Below are 26,549 nucleotides of genomic sequence, written 5' to 3'. Positions count from 1 at the left end.
GCTATTCCACCAGACGTGCCGCGTTACGGCTCAGAAGCGTCCCAGAAGCGTCTCGCCACTGGGCTCCGCTCGAAATAGGATTGAAGTCTATTTTTCGACGCGACGCAGCCGTAAGGTAATGTCGGGCAGGAAGTGAAACGGTGACAGCATCCTATGAAGGGCCGTGTAGGCCAAAATTCAAACTCACCTCGCACACACACTACTGAAAACCTCTGGCCTTGCACACACACTACTGAAATACTCTCACATTCACTACTGAACACCTCACACACACACTACTGAAAACATCTGAGTTTGAATTTTGGCCTACACGGCCCCTCATCATAGCATCCGGCCCATCCCCCAAATAAACTAATTTGCAGACCCCCCTTCACATCACTATATCGTCTCCACAACGACATGCACAATGGACGACGAAGTTTTTATATTGGAAGTGGAAAAACACTTGATTGTATATGACACAACGCATCTTTTTTACAAGGACAACACCAGCGTTCTCCTTCAGTTTACAGACACTGTGTGTAAATTATATAGAATAATTATGATGATGAATGCATTTTTTTTACCACTAAAATACAGCAACCCATCTTTGATTCATGTTGTTTTTAACTGGACTATTACAATTATTATTAATTATGTCTGTAGTCTACAACACAACAAAATAGGAAATAACAACAATAAACACGATTTAAACAGACACAAAAATAAACCATTTAACTATGTAGCCTACTTATTTCTTGTAGAAGTACAAATGTCCAGGAAATATGCCCAAATCAACAAGAACTGCGAGCCGGCATGCACGACACTCCGCTTCCGTAATGCTTCTGAAACGCTCGTGAAACGCGTCCGGTAGGGTATGACGCCGGAGGAGGCCGGACCAAAACCGCGCCGCAGCCGTAACACGCCGCAGACGGACCCGGTGGAAGGGGTGAGGCGGCGGGACGCGGCGAGGCTGTGTGTCGGTGTGTGAGCACACACACAAACTCCCAGCCAGGCTGCGGTTGTGTGTGTGTGTTCGGGCTGGTTTCGGGCTGGGTTTTGCTGTGTCTCGCAGACGGCCACTGGGCTCAAGGGTGGGAGCTCCAACAAGCCGTTTAGGACAGAGAGTGAATACACATACTATACAGAGATGCTGTATGAGAAACCAATGTGATTTTGGAAAATTGCACAATATAAATCTATTTTTAGTATACCTCAACAATGGAATTATGATCAGTAGAATGTTGCAGGTCAACCAAATGTGGTATTCTTTACAACCACCAGGAGGCGTCATTCATCTATTACTCGTCTATACTGTCCCTAACATCTCTCTAATCTCTATTTCCAAGACAAAATAGATACAATTCTACTGAAACAGTTTGTTAAGGAGTAACCTTAAATGAAGGACTATGTTATGTTGACAAATACAAAAAGTGATTGATGTAGGCTACTTATTGGAAATGTGATTTAAAAGTTGAGTGTGTACAGAACTGGGATTATAGCCTCAAACTCAACCCTTGTACAAAACAATATGAATTTCTTGATGTTCAAGTAATTGAATTGTTTGTTTTTATGTGGCGAGTGTTTTTTTCATGATTATAAGAGGCCATGCTATATTATTGCCCTGGAATCTCCTATACTCAAAGTTGATCACATATCTCTGGGTAGCCTAGACTAATACTAGAATAACAAAAATAATGGTGTAAATAGCATAATAATATGCCCATCATGGCATGTGGTATTATGCAGATGAATTTAGTAGGCTACATGCCTGGGCAGCTTCAGTGAGGACTTGAATGGAGGAGATTAGTACCAGATGTTGGGTCTCAGCAGCCAGCCAATCAGGAGGAGGGCCGTTTGGTCTGTGGGAGGGGCTCCGGCTCTCTGAGCTCAACATTTATTCTAACAGGTAGTTTATAAACCAAACTCGTCAACAGCAGCAGCAGCAACACTAGCAAGACAGTGACTAACGAAGTCTGAGCGGAGGACGGTTTCTTTAACAGCATCTTATTTCTGGATATGCCCTGACGCCGCTCTTCAGCATGCTGAGCAGGAAGGGGTCTTGTGCGGGGATGATGAGCGCTGCAGCCGGGGTGGACCGCAGCAGGGTCGGGGAGAGGCTGCAGGCTGCTCTGGCCGGGCTGCAGGAGCTTCATCTGCTGAAGGACAGACAGAGCGACATGGTGAGCTGGGCTCTGAGGATGGACCGAGAGGAGCCGGTCACTGCTGCCCACACCGGCCCGGAGAGTCTCATGATGATGGGGGCCGAGGAACAGCGCCTGGAGGCAACCCTAACAACCCTGAAGCAACAGCTGGTAGGAAGCAATTTATAAAGCCATAAAACAAAATCATTAAAATGCCTCTCAAGAGATACTAATCTGCAGGCAGTTGGTTGGTGTCACCATAATTGTGCCTTTATTATACATTTTTAAAACGATTGCACACTTTTTTTAATTGTTAATTATCCTTGGAATAAAGTCGTCAGTCAGCTGATGCTCATGTGCATTCCGTCTTCAATTATTAGCAGTCACACTTTCATGATCTCAGCTGGGGGTAGGAAGTAAGATAGGTGTCATAAATCAAGGTTCACTGCAGGACCAAGAGGACTTTGAGTTGTGTATGTGCGCGCACACAGTGCATGTGCAGACTGCAGGGGGGCAAACCTCAATCATTAACCACTAATGCCAGGGAATCTAACAAAAAAAACCTGGTACGTTTTTTAAGGTGGTTAATTTGCTGTGAATGACAGTCAGTCATGAGAGGCCCCTGAGTGGCCCCTGAGTGTTTGAAACAACTGGCTGAGTTTTCCGTGACAAGCTTTTTCCATGAAGGCTGCTGTTATAACCACAGGAAGTGCAGGGATTAAGGTGCTCGGCTTGAATTTAAGTAAAACTGGGAATAATATACACTGTAAAGTATATGACAACATATGGTTTTGTTTTACATATGTGCAAAATGGTTCACACTCACATCACCCCATATTTAAGAAAACACCACCAGCTAGAAATAGCCTTAATGGCCCAAAAACACTTTCCAATAGCTTGTTTTTTGCCACAGTCTGAAGGAAGTCAACCAAACTAACTCTATTTTACAAGAGAATAAAAAATGGAGTAAATAGTGAATTTTGCAGGCAATGACCCCAAGCCCTTATTTTAAGAGCCACTGTAACAGTAAATGCCCAGCCCGAGCTGCAAAGCAAACAGTCCTTCATCCCAACCCCCAAGCTTTCCTCCTCTATTAGTTTACACAATGGCCAGGCCCTCGCTGTGGGGGAGAAATGAGTTACCCACCACTGCTTCTTCCATGCTCCCCCATGTCCTGCTGGGGTTAATCATCAGCCACAGCTGAGACTCCTTTGTTTTTCTGATAGCTGTACATTAGAGCATCTTTATCCGAACAACAGGCCCCTTCTTAATGTAATTATAGAGTTGCTAACGTGCATTTACTAGGAAGTTTCACTTGTTCAAAGAAATCCTGTGCAATCACCTGTATTTTTGTGCATGAGTAACTCTATTGCATAACCATAATCATTCGTGAACTCCCTTCCAAATCAAACCAGGCTTGCCGTTTGTTTCACGTTGTATCACACGCTTTTGGGAAGTTGGCTAAAATGTTGTGTGTTGTTTGTTTTACAGTCTCGTCTTCGGAAACAGGACGTAGGCCTTAAATCTCACTTGCAGCAGCTGGATCAACAGATCAGTGAGCTGAAGCTGGATGTGAACAAGGCTTCCACAGACCAGCTGGAGAGTGACAGCAGGCCAAGTTCAGGTGTGTAAGCAAACACTGGCACTAAAAGCCCTACGCTTGTTTACTTTATAGCGAGTCATAAAGCATCCACCCAAGATTCTATCACACGATGCTGAGAAAAATACTTTTTATATATACACATTTTACTAATAATACACATTTTTTTCCTGCTCTTTCTCCAGGTTTCTATGAGCTAAGCGATGGTGGCTCTTGCTCATTGTCCAACTCCTGCACCTCTGTGTACAGCGAGTGTCTGTCTTCCTCCCAGACGAGCCTTCTCCTCCTTCCCACAAGCCCTGCTAATTCCCACATCGGCCAACAGTTACAAGTAGACGTATGCCGGCGGCGTTCTGCTGATGAGAGCACTTCCCAGCCCAACCCTCCACGGGCCACCGGCCTTCATCTAGGCAGCAGCAGGATCAGAGCAAGCACCGAAAAGGCTCGCCCAAGGCCTGTGTCCACAGGTAACAAAACCTCTCAATCTCTCATGTAATAATGGGAATCACACTACTGTTGTTACTCAACATGCACATGTCATTTTTTAGGGTTGTGTCTAGCTGGTAGCCTGAGATGCGCAAACTCTTGTGAGACTTGTTGCCTTGTCCATTCAAGGTCAATTGCCCAACCGCTAGCATCTCGCAAGAGTTTCGTAAATTCCGGGTTACCATTTAGAAACAGACGCTTTTAAGGGATTTGAAAGGCTAATCACATTTTTGTGTTTGTGTTTATTAGGTGATCTCGATAGGATGATGGGCCAAGGACTGAGCCACTACCGACCTGTCGATGCAAAGAAACCCCCAATGTGCTCAAACCTAAAGACCTCCACAGTGGACTCCAAGTTCCACAGCAACCTGGTGTCCCGCAGTGGGACGGAAGTGTACCACTACCCCAGCCCCCTGCACGCTGTGGCTCTTCAGAGCCCGATCTTTTCCCAAGGGGGTGACCCAGCCACACCTAGACTTCTTGAGGGCCAAGCAAATGGTTCTGAAACCCTCCAGAGGACGCAAATGTTTTATGACACCAAAACCCTGGGTTACATTGACAAGCTCCTCCTGCGCAGCTCAAGCAAAATCCAAAGTGACTCAGAGACTCTGCAGAGACACAGTGACTATCACAGGAGGCCCACTGAGGTTTTAACTGCATTCCCTGAAGTGTCTCAGAAAGAGGTGCCTGTGGTGAAGCCTCCTCCAGCACAGACCACAAACATTACCCCACATGATAGCAACCAGAAGAGACACTGCATGACATTCCCTAGCCAAGAGCCAGCTGATAACACACACCACAATCAGTCAGCGAAAGCCCCTGAGCTTTCATACCGATACTCCTATCCTGTTGCCAGTAGGGAGTACAGCTCTGATGAGGTCACCACTTTATCTCTGAGGAAGAATGGTAAACCCAGAGGAGAATATGCTAGTGGAGCAAGAAGCAATTCAGAGAATAGATTTGGGGATCATCTAGGGTCAATGCCACAAGAGAGGAACGGCTATAGGCAAAGATCTACGATGGCCCACAGCTCGAGCATGGAGGAGAGTCAAACCTTTCAAGTTCACACTGCCCCCACAGCTTCCCCTGAGTTTGTCCACGCTGAATTTGTCCCTGCTGGGTCACAGAGGGTCAAGGTGAGACAGGCGGACCGTAAAATCAAAGCCCTGAAATTGAAAAGGAAAAACACAGAGAAGCCTCGAGCAATCAAGCAGCAACATGGCTGCTCCTCTGGTGAAAAGACCAGAGAGGGCAGCGGCGCAGCAAAGGGGGAACAGAGAAGATCAGGGAAAGGAAAAGTGACCCAGAAAACAAGCATTTCTTACACAGAGGAGCGCATACAGGGCTCAGGCTCTGACTCCAGCCACTGTAGTCCTGGACTCATGAACACCTACAAGGTCCATGCAAAGCCACATCCAATCCCTGCTGTCACAAAGTCCAGCAGAAGCCGCAAAATGCAGTGCCCAGAGTATGATCAGCCTGTGGAGCAGAGGAAGAGGAGGCAGGGGGCGGCCAAATGGCAGTCAGAAGTGGAAATGCTCCAGGCCTCGTATGTTCAGCGTCAGAGGTCCAAAGAGTCCCAGGTTCAGGCACATGGAAGCATGAAGATGGTCCGCAGTATGAGTGCCAGAACCGGCCAGTGGGTTGGACCTCCTCGCCCCTTCCAATCATCCATTTCCTCTAACTCTTTCCTCCAAAATCTCAATGCCAGATACCCTCCAGCAGCCTTTGTCATGTCCTGCCACTACCCACCCAGATGTGAGTCTGAGTACTCAGCCGAATGCGCCTCACTGTTTCACTCCACCATTGCAGAAAGCAGCGAGGGGGAGATGAGCGATAACACCACCAACCGCTTTGGTGATAGCGAGTCCAGCCAGAGCTCCCAGTCTTTCTCGGACTCTGACAGCAGCTTGTCCCTGGATGAGGAGGACCAGGTGGGAAGCCAGGAGGAAAAGGGCCTGGTGTGGGCTGAGGCTGCTCTGGGGCCCACCGCAGCTGGACAGCCCCTCCAGCAGCTCCCACGGCCCGAACCATCAGCCTGCCGCATCAAAGCTTCCCGAGCCCTGAAGAAGAAGATCCGTCGGTTCCAGCCGGCCTCCATGAAGGTCATGACCCTGGTGTAGAAGTGTTCCCCCTGGGCAGAGGGAGAACTGTTGGGAAAACAGAAATCAAGGAAAATGCTTTCAAAACTGTTTGCAGGTCTTAGGGCTCAGCATCTGTGCACTGATTGTTTTGTTAAAACTAAAAAGATAAGTTATGTTATGGTTGAAACTGAAACTGTACAAAATGGTAAATCGTGTAAAAGCATGTTTTAACAATTATTACTTAATTTGTAAATATTTATCTTGTAATTAAAGTTTCCCATAGCATGTGGCTGCATTTGACAATTCCATGGACATTTATGTCATATCATTGTATTTACCTGAAAAATAAAAATAATTTCTTTAAATATCTCAAATACGTGTTCATTTTCAGTTAATCTGTTAATTTTTCTTATTAACTATATTAAATGTATTTCATATATGCTGGGTTAGTTTGAGTTTGTATGTATTAGTTACTTTTCTTTAATATGTTACCAAATCCAAATCATATGCTTTTCTCATAGACTGTATATATATAAGTAGGTGAGTATATAGTGAGTAGGCAATGTCAAATGAAATCTCATAGTCCAACCCCTATTTTGTTGACTATTAGGCAGACATGTTAAAAACAATCTCCATTTAATCCTCAAACGTCCCACTGAGAGGGACCAATTTAGCACTGATAGTGCTAACGGCTCCTTATCTGGTTTCCTGCCCAGCTGTTGGTTTAATAAGTTGCGTCTTCAACACCAAACCCAGACAGTCTTGTTTAATTAGAGGGTGAAACTTATCAGCCTCAGTCATTTAAATGTAAGTAAACACTTACACCAAAGTACTAAAGCACACAGTCACACTCCTACAATTCACAGACATTAAGACGATGGCAGCAGAAGCTCAGGTTTCTGAGGAAAAACAGTTGGTGTGTATGTCAAGGGACACATGGGATTTAGAAGGAATGACAAATGATAAGAGACTTCTCATTTCTGAGCTGTCATGAAGAGATTAAAAAGCGGGCAGTTGCACAGAGTTGCCCAATAATCTCATTAAAAAAATCTGCCTTGGTATCTTTCCATTAAAATTCTTTCAAAGACGGGGTGAGCAAAAGGACACTCGTGAAGGTAAGCAGTCCCTGCCTGGCCTTCCACACATCAGCACGCTCTCCCCTGGTCAAACATAATAATGTTATCTCCCATCAGAAAGCTCTGACCTTAAAGTTCCCCAACTAAGAAGCTTATAGAGCTGACAAACATTTTCAGCATTTCACCAAATTCTTACTTTGAAGTTTTGTTCCTTGCAGATGTAATCACTTTTAAGTCTCTTGGATACTTCCTTTAATTTTCTCTCTTTTAACTAGACATGTTCAGTTAAAGAAAGGGCGTCATTCTTTGAATTCAATTTCTCACTAAAAAGGCATATGTTAATTCAGCAGCACTCTTTTCTATTCTCATCAAAACACGAGACAGGTCTCGAGGGCACACACATCAAAGATAGCATTTTGGGTTTAGAGAGTTACAATTGAATCAACCTATTAGGATTTGTACAACCAGCTGACCCCTGTCCTTTGAGAAAGAGTGGTCGGTGGGATTAGTGCTGCTGTTTTCGACCCGGCTCAGAGTGATCATGACAGGCACTGGACTTGTCTTTGATGTTGAATATAGCTGGACCATGTCGGCTTGACCTTGGGCGCTGGGTGACCTTTGCAGCTGTAGGGCTGGCTCATCTCTGAGGGCACCTCTCCCCACAATAGAGGGGTCAGGGGCCTTTTTGTACCCGCGCTGTCTCTGGTTTTGTCTTTTTTGTGTTCAACATTTCTGCTATTTGCTTCCCTTTGACTGGTTGTTTGAGCTTGTTGTAAGAAAGTGAGTCCACCTGTCCAGCAACACTTTCTGATACAGTTTATATCTTTCAAAATCAATACATTGATCCAGTATATTATAGGTAGAGGAAAGTCTTAATTGCTGCATATCTTGGCTCCTACCATTGCCACCCACCCTAGATCAAGGGCAGATGAGTTAATTAAAGATTAGATTAGATAAGATAAAGCCTTATTAACACCATGTAGGGAAATGTAGGTGTCATTGTAGCAACATCAGTGACAATGAAACAATTAAGAGAATAGGTAAGAGTACCAAACACACAATGACAATGAAACTATAACTGTAACACATGTTTTTTAACTGATAGGCTACTTTATTCATAATTTTAGATTGCCACTGTGATAAGTTGCTGTAATGATTTAGTAGGGAATTTGGCCAAGTCCTCTGCTCCTTTTAAAGGTATTATTATTATTAGACTCCTCTCTTTATGCAATACAAATGTTCTCACAATTGTTGCTGAACTCTGATATTTACATTTTCTTCTGACAAAGACTGCCATGTATAATTCCAATGTACATAATTATGAATACATATTGTATTTAAGAAAAATCAAATGCATTGTTCATTATATTTTTATTTTGCAGAATAAGGTCCCTAACACCTACATAAAGTAATTGGATGATGGATAAAGCTAATTCAGCTAGGGACTGGAACCTCTCGGGGGGCGAATTTGAAACAGCAGGTGAACAGGTGCACACCTGCGAAAAGCATTCGGTCATGATATTTTATAGGGTGTAAAATTGACTACAGTGTGGGGCGTTCATGAACATACTCCCTATGGATGTCTGTCAAGTCTTACTGGAGGACTACAGGTGTCGTGTGGGATCTGATTACACAGAAGTGCTCTGACTTTGGCATCAAATAAATGAGAACACATGGGCCAACGACTCGCATCTAATCAGGATCCCACAATTTCAGCTGACACCACAACCGCAGATAAAAGTAATTGAGGCGTTTTAACCTTAACAAAGACTGAGCCGTGATGACTTTTTGACAGAGATCCATGAAGAGAGTTGTATTTTTATTTATTACACAACAGTCTGGATACTGAAAGTGAAATGTAAACATAGGGTGTCTAAGCAGTCATGGTTCTGATAGTTCACACTCAGCTTTCCTCACACGCTACTTCTAAAACAGTCTGCAGAAGAAAACGCTCCAGTGAGATTTAAATAGGTGGAAGTGTCGTACCAAACTAATTTAAGTAGGCTACTTGGACAGGTAAACAGTGAGTTAATGCAGAGAACACATGCCTCTGAGCTGCTTTGGACATTGATATAATTAAGTTCACCTACTCTTTCTCTGCTAACACGCACCTTAATTGATTGATCAACATTTTATTCACATCTCTAAGGTAATTAAAAAAATATTAAATCCAGTAGTTGTCAGTAGATTTACCAATTTTGTGTAAATTCTACATCTACAATAAAGAAGAACATGTGAGAAAGTGAAAGCAGAGAAAGGAGTTCAAATAACAAAGGGTGTGCCGCAGACAGGTGTCGATTAAACTTTGACTTGGTTCACTTTAGGTCACAGTTGGGGGAGGGGTTCTCATTTTACGTGTGCATGAGGTAATCCCAAAACACACACATCCTTCCCAGTCTGCCTCCATGCGCAAAACACATAATACCATCAAGCTGTCTGTGTTTTCTCTTTTCCTCAGTCTATGTATTACTCAGTTTTTCTTATATTTACAATAAGAATAACATTGCTTGTCTTATAATTGCCTTCAGTTCATTGTCTGTGTATCTTCACCCTGTAGTCATAAATATTTTCGACATGACTTCTTGAAGCTGTGTTGCTTCCCTGATGCGAAAACTGGAGAGAGGGTGCTGCCCGGGCCTCATATATAAAATGAGGATATATTATGTTGACAAGTGGGAGCTCAGGAACTCATTACCACCCCGATGATAGGAGCTTTCCACTCCTACCCACAATGCACTGGAAACACAGAGGTGGCCGCTTCTCTCGGTTCCTGTGTTTGGCATGTTAAATATCCACATTTACTCAAAGAAACATATGAAGTTGTTCGTGACTTCAAACAGGGCTTAAAATGACATGCTATTTTTTTTAACTGCAAAATTACAAAGTGTATTACATTTACATTGCAATAAAGTAGTGATACAACTGAGATTCACCCAGCTCCTCTGCCTCCCTTTACACGGGGGATGGGCTCTATAGTGTGTGAGGTGGCTTTTGTCCCTTTGCTTACTGTACATATGAATGGGGTTGGACCGGAATGTCCAACCTCATGAATGTCAACTGTCTGCGTCCAGAGTTAAAGAGGCAGCTTCTCTGGTTGTGTCCAAGAGGACAGTGGAGATAGAGAGCGGGGAGAAGAGATAGAAAGCGAGGGAACTGAACAGGAAGAGATGAGCTAACTGAGGACAAGTGTGGAAGATCGAGAGCAATTGAGACAGAGCATGAAGATGAGAGAAATTGATAAATTAGGGAGATGCATGATGTCCCATCCCTGCAGAGGCTTAGCAGGCCCTTCCTCAACCACCACCTGCCCCTCTTTAAGCACATCCTGTCATTTAATACCTAATCCCTTCATTCACTCCAGTATGTTTACTAACCATTGTCTCAACTCTCTTCAAGCTGTGGTCAAGAGGTGGTTCAAGAGTTCGCAGTGTATGGGGAGCACGCACTCGCAGTAACAGAGGCCATTGTGGATTTATTCGCTCCTGCCAAGCAATTGTCTGAAACAGAGGGAAATCCCTGTGAAATCCCAAGGAGTCTCTGGGCCCTGGCTTTTGAGGCCAACATCAGAAACCTTCGTTGACAAGAACAAACCAATATTTAGGGACAGATCATTGAACCACAGTGCACTGACATGCCCTGTATTACCAGCGAGTTAAATTAAAATATACGTGTTTTATGTTTTTCTACGTATCTAGCCATCACCTTAATCATGATGTAATCATTTAATAAAGCCAGTATGCTTTCAACTGTAGTTCTTTGCTAGGGCATTTAACAAACAAGCTAGGGTTGAGTTGTTAAATGTTTTTGCTTTATTCATGATGACTTTAAAATGACAAGACTAATATATTTTTCCTTTGCATGGCTCTTCTCGTCTCAGTCTTTTTTGTCTTTCATGAGCAAAAGCTGCGGATAGAACATGGTCCTGTTTTCGTTACCATGTCTGTCTTGGTTTGAGGTGTGCTAAGCCGATACTAGGAGCCGCAGATAAAACCCTGCAGACCACTGATTGGTCAGAGAGAATCCTCACATTTACAACATGAATAATTGTTTGTACAAATTCAATATCAGTCAGTGGGAACTTCCACTGGTTGCAGAAATAAGTCGGATTCTATAGGAGTCAAAATTGAAAATGATCTGATTCATCTCCTGATTTATTACATCAGTGAACATTTTCCTTATGACTTTATTGTCTGAATCACTAGTGTTTAGTCTTCTCCTATGTGTGCATTTTTTCCATGGTGTGCATTTTTGTAAATTATGGTCCCATTTGTAGTAAAATAGGAATTTCTATTTAAAAAAAAAGTCATCCTAATCCGTCCAATGTTAAGATATTTCAAGACAAAGGAGACCAAGCATGCCACACACAGATGTGGCCACATTTAAGGCATTACTTACTCACTGGTGTGTGGTTAGTAGTGCCCAAAGGAAAAGAAAGTAGGGAGAGCAGAAAGCAGAAGGCAGTCATGCTCCCAAATAAACAAAACAAAAAATGGTTGGGCAACAACATTATACAAATGAATAGGATCTAAAAAGAAATAACAGACATCTTTCAAATATGTGAATGTACTGGTAATTGTCTGAAACATGTTGTTGCTACTTTGAACTCAAACTTTATTTTATTTTTTTAAATCAGTAAAGCTGTCTCTTATAACAAGCTTTCGTGCTTGGGTAGGCCAAAATAATCACTACACAGTCTCCCTGCAGATTACTGGAGTCTACACAAAGTGTGCAATTTTCAAAGGAAGACATGAGCTCCTGAAGGACAGTGGCAAGTGCATTTGTGATTGAGATGAATACAGTGTTTCCCCTTGTATCAGTCCCAGTGTCTCTGTGAGGATGTCCTGGCTGTTTTATGAGCAGGATGTCCTGTGTCAGCTCAGAGGAGTGCCTCTCTTTTGTCAAGCCTCTGGCTCTAAGCGGCTAAATTGAACTGCCCCTGCCCCACATATCCTCAGAAAGCTGTAACTATCTCGCTTTATCTTGATTTTTCTTTCTACTGCGGGGCTTGTCCACTGGCTCACCAACAAAGCCACCAAACCTCAGTATCAACAAAAACAAGCCTTGACTCTTCTGAAGTGGTGTGTGTGATCTCTGAAGTGGGACATCAAAAGAGTGGGGAGAGTGACAGCTGGTCCTCCTCTTGGTCGGGCCCCCTGATAAGATCAGAGCGACAGGAGAACATGGGACCCAACAGGTACCTCCCTCCCGCCACAGCACCCGCTTTGCTGCTCCCATATGGCCCCTAACAAGTCCCTCTTCAACAAACATGTCAATTCCCTCTTGACTCCTCAGCCTTTTTTATTGCTTCCTAAAATGTGAAGGTCAGATTCTTGAGCATTTATTTACATTGAAAACATGCCGGTGACAAATGTGTTGTGAAGTGAGAATTCTGTGTTTATACTATCAATATTATTACTTAATTATTTCATTTGTATTGTTATCTTGTTTTCTGTTTCATGTGTATTGTAATATTGAGTTTTTAGTGGGAACAATTCATTTATTTAAAAAAAATGAAAAAATATATCTCAAAAATACACACAACAACAATACACATGTATTTATTTTCTTATCACATATAGTTAAATGCTGATTTGTATCTTTTTGTTGGAGCTTTTCTACTTATCACTTCCACACTGTTTGTCTGCCCTTCGTGTTTGACTGCTCTGCTTCTCCCAGCAGCCATAAAGCCGTTGGGAGTGTGCTCACAATGACCACTTGAAAGCTGGGGCTTCCTCCAGCTCCCAGCCTAATGGACTCTAGCCTAACACCTATAAAAAATGTTTTAGCAAAGACTCCCACTCGTCTCTCTGTATTGCATGTGCTCCAGTTAAAAGACAGGCTCAGCTGGCATGTCTGAAAGGGTCAATATTCTATTAATTTTATGAGTACGACCCTGTTTGTTAAGCTCACAGTTTTATGGCACCTTCGTCCTCTTTTTTCACTTCCGTGGTTTTCCTTTTCAAACTGTGTTTTTAATTGCTTCTTTTGGGATGTAGGAGGGAGAAAAAAAAAGAATCATCATTTTTCCAAAGCATCGTAGGCCGTCCAATTAAATGTAGTCAGCTGGGGGAAATGGTTTGTTGTGGGGGAAACTGCAGCATTCCCTTGGGGTCAGTGGTTTGCTGTTTGGTTTGTTTGCCTTTGTCTCCCATGTATAGTTAGTGGTTAGCTTGTGCTCCCCCATGAGGGACAGGTCCCAGCTCACAGGTGTAGTGGAAATTATCCATAGAGAAACTGTGGAAGATAATAAGGCTCAGTACAACCTGAATTAGAATTGTGTCTCCTTTCTATCCTCTTGTATTGCATTTGGCTATATTTCATTTATGGTTTGATTTTTCGAGGCAATAAGCAAACAAACATGAAACTGCAAAAAAAAGCAAATGTAATTTCACTCCACCAGCACCCTGCAGGACACCCTGAGGTCCTATCTCACTGCAGGGGTCAGGGGTCATGTAGGGAACAGACTGATCCTCCGTGCAGTATTAAATCTGGTTATCTATCACAATAAAGAAAGACAGGTTCAAACAGCTGTCACCATCAGACTAACCAGAACCAGTTTAGCTCAACATAATTGGTATAAATACACGGGTTATAATATGCTTTTAAACTCGAACATGTATACTGATATGCATGACAACCGAGTCATTATTAGGGAGGGGAAGTTTACACCAAAATATTTTGACTTACCAGTCATGTGAAACTTGATAATCACAAGCTAAATGAGGGCAAAAGTTTGAGATGTTGCATGGTATTGTCAGTTGTGTATGTTATACTGATGAATGGGTCTTTGAAACATGACACAAAAGCAACTCATGGGGGATGGATGGCCTTAACCCTTTGTACTGTGGTATTAGGGAAAGTTGAAGGGGAAGGCTTACAGAGAAGAAATGGATCTTGTTGTGAGCAGGGGTAAGAGGTATTAAGACAAGATTTATCTGAGTGGTGGCTAGGTTCAACAATCAAAAATGTAATCAGAAAATCTTATTGTCTGTGTTTGGTTGATTTTGCAATACAAAATAAACTATTTTCCAGTGGAAGGCAATGGAAAATGTTATTTTCTTTATTCTTTGTGTTGATTTTGAAAGGGTAAACAGTGTTTTTTCACAGTGGTTCCTAAAGGCAACATATGGCAAGCCTTCCTTTATCTGCTCCCGACTGTTAGCACCACAGCTTCCTGGCATAAATATGTTAAAAGGGTGGCAAGTGAACTTCCCTTTATGGCTCTCAAGATAAACATTAACACCTGACAGTGAATGTCCCTCTAGATAAACCAAAGATTAGTTTGTTTGCCATGATAGCAAAGATGAAGGGGCTTCTCAATGGAGGTTGATGGCTATGATTCATCACATTAAAAGCAAAGAAGTGGATAAATCTCACAAATCTGGACCACAGCTCCGTGAGAGGTCCCCCCCAGAGGCCTGGACGATGACATGTGGATGATGTGTTTATATGGGGTGTGTACCGAGGCAGTAAATCACCACAGGCAGTGTGAGGAAGGATGACAGTATCCGGGGCCCCGTGTGTTTTTAGAGAGAAGGGGGATAGTTTGGGGGTATACCCTGTCACTTTGAGAGAGGTTGACCTGGCAGGTTTGACCCCGGCGCTCCTTTGAACAGGACAACCCAGGGTGTCACTCTTGGCCAGTTTGGTGGGAGATTTGCACATGAAGGGCAGAAGATCTCAGAGGAGGACTGCAACTGAGATCCCCCCATCTTTTTTGACATGCGTCTTACATTAAAATAGAAACAGATGAGGTTCACATAAATGAAAACACTTTTCCTTGGAAAAAATGATGTGTTAAGTGTGGTTTTACTCGTGCCTTGATGAGGTCAAGTTTTAACATCAAAGCATTGCTTAACCACTATCTAACTTCAGTTAACCATATGCTTAGTTGGCAGTGATAGGTTGTCTATACAGTTCACAGAAAAATTATAATTATTAGATTCAGGTTCATGACAGGTTCATGCATAGAACATATACATTATATGGGATCGATAAAAGGCTGTAAAATAGCCCTACAATCTTGTTAACACTTTGTTAGTTCAAAGTACTGTAAGTGATTCGTGGGTGTCAAAACATTTGATGAGATTTTTCTTTTTTGTTGCATTGGTTAATTTTGAGAGTTGGGCTTTGTGTTTTCTATTTGTCCTAAATTCGCCAAAATGTATCATTACATAATGCCTCATTGCATATTCAAACATAACATTTCAGAAAACGTGTAAATTGCCTGAATGTTAGAAATGTTAGAAACTAGGGAAGCGCCGTAGAGATATCTTTCAGTTTAATGTTGTCACCCTATTACCTGTTTGTTATCCCACTCAAACTGAGATCAAAAGCAGCTCTGTTTTTCCAAGTGCTAATTTCAAACAACATAGGTTTTATAGTTCAAACCAACAATTATAGTAGTTTCCGTGGGAACACTACACAATATGATCTCAGTTAGGATTATGTAGTCACGCTATATGGCGCCACATTAGAAATGCCATAACCATTAGATAATCAATAAATAAGACAAAGGATGACAGACAGGGTGACACAGGACTCAGAGGCTCCCGTCAGGCTGCTCTCCAGCACTCATTCAGTACAGTTTGACATCATCACGCTCATGGCTCCACAGCGGATCTATTCTATTGATCAGTGTGGGTGTGCTCTACTTGGATCAATGCCCATCCTCTTTGCAATCTCTGCCAAAAGTATATCCTCCCTAAATGAGATCGATGACAGCAAGACATCCTGCACAGGATGGGCATATGGAGGTGGATATCCTCCTCTCTGGTCCTTGAAGTTGTTAAAGCCAAAAGAGATTGGGATAAAAAGAAGGGGAAGGATGAGACAGTATGGGAGAGCTTTGATACTGGCTCTGCGTGTATCTGGCGTCCAGATGACCTGTGCTTGCAGAGCAGATTAGCTTTGACAGTTGTTTCTGGAGAGAGGACGGGGGTAGGCGGGGGGTAATCTAAAGCTGTCTGGAGATCCTCAGCCATGCAACATTAAGGCCAGAGCAGGTACGCATGTGTCAAAAACCCTCCGAGCCTTATCTCAAGAATCCAATGTAAAAGGCCATGGAGCAGATTAGAGTATTTACATTTAGTGGAGATTTTTATCCTGCACATTCCTTCAGAATTAGGCATGCTGCGAGCCAAGAGTGGATTCCTGTCTCACACAAATGTCCCTGCAGCGAGAGGCTTCTTATGTCAGCGGTGGGACAGACAGTGCATAAACTAAAACTCCACGACCTCACACCGAAGGGCACTGCTTGGGCATATCTCAATGTGAATCCACCTAACAAACACCCAGGCTCTCCAGGAGATCCACTGTGTGTTGTCATGGCAGTCCTCCAAACACAGTAGGGATGTATTTAGGGGGCTTTGTATTTCCTGTGTTTACCAAGCGTCTTGGGCAATCCTGCAGTGAGGCACAGGATGCTGGAGTCTTTGGATTCTCTGTTGGTGGAGCAGCACACACAGGCAGAGAAGGGAAGCTAATCTTAGATGACAATAGTGTGCAAGGACTGAGCTGTTGTGTCACTTCTACATCGTACTGGCTAGAATGCTAATGCCGCTCTTAGCCTTCCCTTCATCGCTTCTTACCTCTCACATCACATCCATAGGAAGGACTCAATTCGGGACATTCTTACGAGGGTTAGAACATCTTGGTGCCATAAGAAGATACCGGGCTGTATTTATAGCCGGATCTGCCAGAGGACAGTAATCTGACCTGTTTTAAACTCACATTAGCTAATAAAACCCAACTGCAATCTGGGCTGGAAGTGTAAAGGGGCTTTTTTCCAGGTGTTACATCAATTTCCCAAACATTGTTCCTTTTCACCAAGCAAGTATATGCACCAGTAATGGACTACTGTAAATCCTTAGTGTACCATTGGGCTGACTGGAGTGGCGGCAGGGGAATAATTGTCATCAATCACCCATATTGTTAACATCAGATCAATTAAGAAGGGATGCGTGCTGGTGTTTAACATAATGAAAGGACAAGCCCGCTGCCTTGTTGATGAAAAGATCTTTACTGGGAGGCTGTTTCTTAACACACACGTCCATATGGTGGCTTGAGCTCCCACTGGAGAAGAAATTCTTACCATGTTTGATTAAAACACCAATAAATGACCAATGGCAGATTAATCTGATACCATATCAGTAAAGAAAACCTCTTAGCTCAGGTCTGTTTAGCATCATATTATTGCAAAGTAGTTCTTATCTTATCTTGTAATTGTGAACATGATTTGCATTTTAAATCATGTCTCATCTGTTGGCTCTATTACTGTTAGATAGATTGCAACAGTGTTTGGTGTAGTTTTTTCCACAGTGAAACACAAACTTCCCTTATCCTTTGCAAATGTGCCACATTAAAAAAGACATGGGTGAGTCATTTCTAAATCTCTTGAGATCTCTGTATACCAGTCCTTTGCGAATAGGGCTTTAGTATTGATGGCATTTAAATCACAAATAAGTGAACATATATCAGTGGCGTTATTATGTCGTTGCACACAGAAACCTTAAAGCTGCATCAGATTGAATGAAAAGCACATGATGAAAATTAAGAATATTTTCCAACCCACAGAAATCAGGAACCTGAGAAACAGTGAGAGAAGTGTAGGAGTTCAACAAAGCACGACTTTTCCTAAGGGTGTATACGTCAAAACCAACATTAATAAGAGGGGTTGTAGAAAAGATAAGGCAGAGGAGGACAATAAAGAGTTGAAGTGAGGAAAAAGAAAATCAGATCAAAGAGTCAGCTGACTTTTACTTCACTACACATTCCTGGTGCTCTGCCATTTCCTCATAGCAAATCTGACATGGAGCCCCCTGCAGAGTCCCATCCTTCATCCCTGGATGAGTCTGCTGTCTAATGAGGGGCTTAGATTCAGAGCCATTACTTCACCACTGCCATTCCCATCACGCTGTTCAGCCGCTCTGCTTTTGCTTCTTTCTACTCTACTGTTCAAATTAGACTGACAAGCAAGCACTTAAATGCAGTTTTTTTTTTGTTCTCAGAAGTGCCTAGTCATTATAAATTGTACGAGTATTGTTGAGACTACATATAGCGTGACACAAGAGGGGTTTGAACTGTATCAGCCTCAGGCCACTGTATTATAATACAGAACTGGTTGCATTTTTGATTTAACACGATTTGCTGTCAGAATGAATATGCACAAATGGGAAGACCTTGTTTCGATGTATTATCCTCAAAATGAACTATGAAACTGATATTTCCAATCAGACTGTAGTGTAGATTTATCAGGAAATTAATATTAACAAGGATGCATTTAATCAGCCAATTTTGTTCTTCAAAATGATTTGATTTCACTCTATAATGGACATTATGCATTTCCACTGCTAAAGCTACCCGACCTGTACTTATCAATATTGCACAATTGCACCCATCTAGTTGTCCCACTAAAGTGATTACAGGGAAAGCAATGTGATAAGCCTGTGCTGTTCTAATGATAATACTAAGATAACAGGTTCCAAATGCAGGTTATCAGCATGTAATTACATACATACTGTCAAAGCAATGAAGAGAAAGCATATCGGCAAATGTATCCAATCTGTTTTCTTTTGTCTTTTTCTGAGTTGAATGGCTTTTTTCAGATTTTTCAAACATTTAACAAATTATAGCAAACAAAAAACCAAAGACAGCCCAATTCCTTATCGTTCCAACAATTAGCAATCAGGGGGCCCTATTATGCTTTTTGTTTTTTTTGTTTTTTTTGGGTTTTGTACCTCGTCCCGCGGGCCCACCACCTACGGGAAACAACGATGGGGTCGGGTGCGCTGCAAGAAGGGTGGCAGTGAAAGCGGAGGGTCTCGACGGACCAGACCCGGGCGACAGAAGCTGGCTTTGGGGACGTGGAACGTCACCTCTCTGGGGGGGAAGGAGCCGGAGCTTGTGCGGGAGGTGGAGCGTTACCAGTTGGATCTGGTTGGGCTCACCTCTACGCACAGCGTCGGCTCTGGAACCTTACTTCTTAGGGGTTGGACTCTATTCTTCTCTGGAGTTGCTCAAGGTGTGAGGCGCCGGGCGAGTGTGGGGATACTCACAAGTCCCCGGTTGGGTGCTTCATTGTTGGAGTTTACCCCAGTGAACGAGAGGGTCGCCTCCCTACGCCTGCGGGTTATGGGGGGGGAAATCTCTGACTGTTGTGTGTGCTTATGCACCCAACAGCAGTTCAGAGTATACAGCCTTCTTGGAGACCCTGGAAAGAGTCCTGTATGGGGCTCCTGAAGGGGACTCTTTAATCTTGCTGGGAGACTTCAACACACATGTGGGAAATGATGGAGACACTTGGAGGGGCATGATTGGGAGGAACAGCCCCCCTGATCTGAACCGGAGTGGTGGTTTGTTACTGGACTTCTGTGCTAGTCATGGATTGGCCATAACAAACACCATGTTCGAACATAAGGATGCTCATAAGTGTACGTGGTACCTGAGCACCCTAGGCAGAAGGTCCATGATCGATTTCGTTATCGTATCATCGGACCTGAGGCCGTATGTTTTGGACACTCGGGTAAAGAGAGGGGCGGAGTTGTCAACTGATCTGGTGGTGAGTTGGGTCGAGTGGCGGGGGAAGCCTCTGGATAGACCTGGTAAGCCCAAACGTATTGTTCGGGTGAACTGGGAACGTCTGGAGGAGGCCCAAGTTCAGGAGGCCTTCAACTCACACCTCCGGCGGAGCTTTTTGGGCATTCCTGTGGAGGTTGGGGACATTGAACCAGAGTGGTCGGTGTTCAAAGCCTCTATTGCCGAAGCCGCGGCGGGGATCTGTGGTCTCAAGGTCCTAGGTGCCTCAAGGGGCTGTAACCCTTGAACCTCCTGGTGGACACCGGTGGTCAGGGAAGCCGTCCGACTGAAGAAGGAGACCTTCAGGGATTTGTTATCCCGGGGGACTCCCGAGGCAGTTGCAAGGTACTGACAGGCCCGAAGGGCAGCAGCCTCATCCGTGGCCGAGGCAAAGCAGCGGGTGTGGGAGAAGTTCGGAGAAGACATGGAGAAGGACTTTCGGGCGGCACCAAAGTTGTTCTGGAAAACTGTCCGACACCTCAGGAGGGGGAAGCAGGGAACCATCCAAGCTGTGTACAGTAAGGATGGGACGTTGTTGACCTCAACTGATGGAGTGTTAGGGCGTTGGAAGGAACACTTTGAGGAACTTCTGAACCCGACAACTCCGCCCTCTATGTTAGAGGCAGAGCTGGAGTATGACGGGGGATCAACACCAATCTCCCGGGGGGAGGTCACTGAGGTCGTCAAACAACTCCACAGTGGCAAAGCCCCGGGGGTGGATGAGATCCGCCCAGAAATGCTGAAGGCTCTGGGTGTTGAGGGACTGTCATGGTTGACACGTCTCATCAACATTGCGTGGAAGTCGGAAACAGTACCGAAGGAGTGGCAGACCGGGGTGGTGGTTCCCCTTTTTAAAAAGGGGGATCAGAGGGTGTGTGCCAATTACAGAGGCATCACACTACTCAGCCTCCCCGGGAAAGTTTACTCTAAGGTACTCGAAAGGAGGGTCAGGCCGATTGTCGAACCTCAGATTGAGGAGGAACAATGCGGATTCCGTCCTGGTCGTGGAACAACGGATCAGCTTTTTACTCTCGCAAGGATCCTGGAGGGGGCCTGGGAGTACGCTTATCCGGTCTACATGTGTTTTGTAGACTTGGAGAAGGCGTATGACCGAGTTCCCAGGGAGTTACTGTGGGAGGTGCTGCGGGAGTATGGGGTGAGGGGGTCTCTACTCAGGGCCATCCAATCTCTGTACTCCCAAAGCAAGAGCTGTGTCCGGGTCCTCGGCAGTAAGTCGGACCCATTTCCGGTGAGGGTTGGCCTCCGCCAGGGCTGCGCTTTGTCACCAATCCTGTTTGTAATATACATGGATCGGATTTCGAGGCGTAGTCGTGGGGGAGGGGGTCTGCGGTTCGGTGGACTAAGGATTGCACCACTGCTTTTTGCAGATGATATGGTTCTAATGGCTTCATCGGTCTGCGACCTTCAGCACTCACTGGATCGGTTTGCAACCGAGTGTGAAGCGGCTGGGATGAGGATCAGCATCTCCAAATCTGAGGCCATGGTTCTCAGCAGGAAACCGATGGACTGTCCACTCCAAGTAGGGAATGAGTCCTTACCCCAAGTGAAGGAGTTCAAGTATCTCGGGGTCTTGTTCTCGAGTGAGGGAACAATGGAGCGTGAGATGGGCCGGAGAATCGGAGCAGCGGGAGCGGTACTGTAGTCGCTTTACCGCACCGTTGTGACGAAAAGGGAGCTGAGCCAGAAGGCAAAGCTCTCTGTCTACCGGGCCATTTTCGTTCCTACCCTCACCTATGGTCATGAAGGATGGGTCATGACCGAAAGAACGAGATCGCGGATACAAGCGGCCGAGATGGGTTTTCTCCGCAGGGTGGCTGGTGTCTCCCTTAGGGATAAGGTGAGAAGTTCGGTTATCCGGGAGGGACTCGGAGTTGAGCCGCTCCTCCTTCGCGTCGAAAGGAGCCAGTTGAGGTGGTTCGGGCACCTAGTTAGGATGCCACCTGGGCGCCTCCCTAGGGAGGTGTTCCAGGCACGTCCAGCTGGGAAGAGACCAAGGGGTAGACCTAGGACCAGGTGGAGGGATTATATCTCTTCGCTGGCCTGGGAGCGCCTTGGGATCCCCCAGTCAGAGCTGGTTGATGTCGCCAGGGAAAAGAAAGTTTGGGGCTCTCTGCTGGAACTGCTACCCCCGCGACCCGACCACGGATAAGCGGGAGAAGATGGATGGATGGATGGATGGGTTTTGTACCTTTCCTTTAATGTCCTATACAGGTTTGTTGTGCATTGAAATAGTCTACAAAGACTAAAATCCCATATTCCACTCCCCCCTGCCTGATGCTTGATAGGCTAAGGGGCAGGACATCTCTAAGTGCTTGACAAATCACATCAGAGCCTGCCAGCTGACCAATCAGAGCAGACTGGGCTCTGGTGTTAGACAGAGGGGGAAAAGAGGTGCTGCAGAAAATTCCTTTTTGAACATTAAAGCATGTAAACATGTCACAGTAGAGGCACAAAATACAATTATGAAACCTGAACATTAGTTTAATATTTCCTCTTTAAAGAAAAAAGTGTAAAAGACTGAAAAACAAAGAGAGACAGCACTAAAACTGTGTTTTATCCTTTAGCCTCCTAGATAAAGATCACATCCCTGTGGTGAGCAAACAGTATTAAACTCAACATTAATATATATAAGAACGAATAATATTTTTTGGAAAGTGAAGGTTATGGGCAACACACTTCACACAGCTCAGAGAAGAGTGTGTTGGGCTTTGAGTCCAGAGCAGTGAAACGAGTTCCTCTTTACACACAAACACAACTGTCTGCGATGAGTTTTGGCGTGAGGCTCCTACCTCATGGTGTGAGGTGCTTTTTTCCACTAACACCCTTTCACCAAATGTCAACTGGCAAATAAGCCCAGCACCCCCCCCCAAAAGAAGACCCTGATTAGGCTGACCCTTCTCTTTATATAGCACAGGAGGCAAGAAGATGCTAAATGAAGGTAAATAAAGAAGTAAAGACCTTTAAATGGTTGCAGCATTGAACAATACTCATCATTTGAAATCCTGCAAACACACAGATGCAAAGGAAGACACACACACGCGCTATCTGCATGACAGTTATCTTATTTATGGTTTGTTTTTAACACAAACACGCAGACTTTGAATGCTTGAAATTTTATCATCTAGCAATCACAATATGAATGGAGACAAGCAAGTAAAGGATATTTACGCAAACATATCATCTGCAGCACAAAAGATCCTCATCTCTGACAAGATAAACACACAATGTGACCAATGAGACTCTGGTAAGTGGACAGCATTCCTTCATTGGCTTTTGAACTTTCTCTGCTGCAGGCTGTTTCCGCTACTTCAAGACTACTATTGTTCCAGTGTGGTCATCAACAATGGCCTGGGTGTGTGTGTAGCTTGTCTGCAGCTCCACGCTCCTCTGATTCTTGTTTCGCCATCTGAACAGGCCTGAACGACACACCCCACGTCAGTATTGCTCTCCCACAAAGACCTGTGTGAGAGACCAAGACATCCACAACGCTCCACTGGCAAAGGACAATTCAATCCAAATAGAAGCTGTCATTTAAGTAATGCATGACCGCTAACCAACAAAATACAGTTTAATTTTGAGAGCTGAGGGAGAACAAAAACAGGTGGTTGTGTAATGCTTTTTTATATCTATATTTCTGCAATTAATTCACATTTTCACCACCTCACACTTTGCCGCTTTAATTCAGCTTCTTGGCAAGTAATGACCCAATTACCTCTACTCAACATGTTCACATAGGACAGCCAGTCACTGGGTTCAGCCCCACAGGTGTCCAGAGTACAAGCCTAGCAACATCAAAAGACATCTTTTATGATCTTTCTTATGGTCTACTAGATTTGCCTATTCTGTTTACCAGAGACGTCTTTCTCAATGCTAAACGAAGCATCTTCTAACAATGTACTGCAAGTCCAGCTGGCTAAAAAAACAACCTGCACAGGCCTTTGGTTTCACACAATAAGACATAGTTGTGTTGTTGTTGGTATTTCATAACTCTTTATGCTGTACTCTGCGTGACATATTGAGTCAGTTTAAGGACACTCAACTGAGTGCATTGCAAGAAAAAAAGGAAAGAAATGTGGTAAAGAGAGGGAGGTAAAAGTACAGGTTATGAGGCTAATTACATGTTTCAGGGACAGGCAAACATTTTCCCATGAAGAGCCATGAGAACTCATTTGTTGTAATATGGCCACTTTCAACAGATTGTTTGCAAAACTGCCTTCAACATGTTTACAGTATAAGTATGTGGTATTAAAGTGGCATACTCAAAACATATTGCAAGTATTGTATTAAATGTACATTACGCCGGGTCATTAGACAAAATACACAAACATTGTATATTAATGTAGTGCTTACTGTGGGTTTACTTTGTATTTGATAATATGTCGTTTTTTATTTGTGTGCTGGTGCATTCACAGTTTAGTTCCTCCTCACCCTGGCTGACATTATACTAATAGGTGTGCTAATGAATTTGGCTGGTAAGAAGACCTGCACACTTTAAGACTTCCTTGGCATATGGCTGCTCATCTTTGCTCCAGACAGTAATGAATAGCAGTTTAACACTCCAACTGCGCTACCCAGCAGAAAAACAATGCACATCCGATTGTTTACAGCATCTCATTTGTGTCCAAGGCCTAGGCCGTGCTGTTCATCCTGCATCTGCACCTCAGGCCTATCAGTCTGAGGGGACTACCCTCCCCCCTGCTGCGTCCACTCCTTGTCCAGTGTTCCTGGAAGACCGCAGAGGAGTAATCAATGAGTCATGTGTCCTGATTACAACCAACTCCCTATGGGGCATCTTCAAAGGGCTCCAGAGGAGAGGGAGTGAGGGAGCATTGCCCTCCATGGGGTAATTACAAGTTTGGGCTCCATAGTTTCTGCTCCTTTTTCTGTGGGGAGTCAGGCTTAAAGACAGACCAGTTAACAATTCAGCCAGTCCTGTTAGCGCAGTGGGAGGCGCTTTCAACCAAAGATCACCGACTGGTGGGGCATGCCATCCAAAATTATACAAATCCCCCCTTATGCTCACACAAAAACACATGCTGTAGCACACTGCTTAATATGAGATTAACAAATGAGGTGACCACTGAAAAAGACAAAACTAAGGGGAAATTACATCTTCAAGGTTGGTGCAGCTGAGTACATGCCTGCCTGCCTGTCCCAGGGAAACAAGCTGAGTGTTTATGAGTTAAAAGGGCCATAAAACTAGACAAACACAATTAAGCACTGTCTGTCTGGATGCCTCCTGTTTCTCTCCACTACTTCCACCTTTGGCTTGTCCAAAAATGCTCGCACATTTCTTTCCTCAATAAAGTCTTCATTTGCTTAGATTGGAATACCAAATCACGTGATTGTTTTGCTTGTTATTGTATATCATACTATCTCAGGACTGAATGAAGCAAGCAAAACCAGTTCTCCAAACAGCAGACGTCATCATGGTTTTAATGTTGATATAGTCAGTTTGTTTTTTCCAGTTTCGTAACTGTCAGCACTGCAACTGAAAAGGCAATAGAGTTGTAATTAATGTGATTACAGTTTGATCAACTGAATCCAGTGTAATGCATCTGTTGTCTATTTAGATGTGATCCCTTATTATCATTATGACTGTGAAATTAAGGTTAATTAGTGTTTAAAGTGATGACTACATGGAAAGTTCACCAAGAGGAGTGGTAGCATGGAGACAGTGTGGCTGCTGGTGTCTTTGGGTTAAGACTCCAGTAAACCCTGTCTGCACGGGAGCAGAGAGAGAGAGAGAGAGAGAGAGAGAGAGAGAGAGAGAGAGAGAGAGAGAGAGAGAGAGAGAGAGAGAGAGAGAGCAGATCAGAGACAAAACAGTCATTAGCTTCCTGTAATGATGGAGAATAATACAGCAAGTGTGTGTGCGTGTGTTGTGTGTGTGTGTGTGTGTGTGTGTGTGTGTGTGTGTGTGTGTGTGTGTGTGTGGTGTGTGTGTGTGTGTGTTGTGTGTGTGTGTGTGTGTGTGTGTGTGTGTGTGTGTGTGTGTGTGTGTGTGTGTGTGTGTGTGTGTGTGTGGTGTGTGTGTGTGTGTGTGTGTGTGTGTGTGTGTGTGTGTGTGTGTGTATTCGACTGAATAAAACCTGGGTTATGAGTGTCAATTGGGGGGGGGGATTCCCATGCAGACTCTTTAGGTTGTAGGTCTTCCAAATTAAAGTCCCCATTAAGAGACAAGGCACACAAAGCAGTTGTGCTGCTTGCATATTGTTGGCAATAAAATACGTTATTCTGCTGTTCTGCACTCATACACATTGGTGCATGTGTACAAATAAACACCAAGAAAGGTTCAGATTAATATGTTATCCTTTCAATATATACATCTATGAGTGTATTTTTTTTACTTTGTTTGAAAAACATTAAAATATGTATTTACATTTGTTATACTTCATCGGAATAAATAGTTGATTGATCTATTTGAAAACACATTCCAAGGTATCTGGTCATTGCAACGCAATCCTATATTTGAACATATCCATGTACATGTGGTGTAGGGCTGCATGCTTCACATTTAGTATAAAATGTAACACAACCAAGAAGAATCCATTATCAGCTACTGCCCTCTTGTGGACAAACC

The 26,549-nt window shown here is 43.9% G+C and overlaps 1 protein-coding gene across 1 annotated transcript; it reads left to right on the top strand.

The window, feature by feature from the left end:
• The first annotated feature begins 1,908 nt into the window (after positions 1–1,908).
• dact2 (dishevelled-binding antagonist of beta-catenin 2) lies at positions 1,909–6,669 on the top strand. The gene is made up of 4 exons (XM_034224431.1): positions 1,909–2,294; positions 3,615–3,747; positions 3,909–4,190; positions 4,459–6,669. The coding sequence occupies exons 1-4, from the start codon at positions 2,022–2,024 to the stop codon at positions 6,330–6,332; spliced, it is 2,562 nt and encodes an 853-aa protein (XP_034080322.1). The 5' UTR covers positions 1,909–2,021; the 3' UTR covers positions 6,333–6,669.
• Positions 6,670–26,549: the final 19,880 nt, after the last annotated feature.

Source organism: Gymnodraco acuticeps, unplaced genomic scaffold, assembly GCF_902827175.1.
Source record: "Gymnodraco acuticeps unplaced genomic scaffold, fGymAcu1.1, whole genome shotgun sequence".
Taxonomy (NCBI): Eukaryota; Metazoa; Chordata; class Actinopteri; order Perciformes; family Bathydraconidae; genus Gymnodraco; species Gymnodraco acuticeps.
The sequence above is the reverse complement of the archived record's forward strand: the minus strand, read 5'-3'. Positions and strand labels throughout refer to the sequence as shown.

Excerpts from the sequence above, each read along its gene's own strand:
- dact2 (XM_034224431.1), top strand. The coding sequence starts at position 2,022 with ATGCTGAGCAGGAAGGGGTCTTGTGCGGGGATGATGAGCGCTGCAGCC. Across the intron at positions 2,295-3,614 it reads CAACCCTGAAGCAACAGCTG|TCTCGTCTTCGGAAACAGGA; the intron begins GTAGGAAGCAAT and ends TTTGTTTTACAG. Across the intron at positions 3,748-3,908 it reads TGACAGCAGGCCAAGTTCAG|GTTTCTATGAGCTAAGCGAT; the intron begins GTGTGTAAGCAA and ends CTCTTTCTCCAG.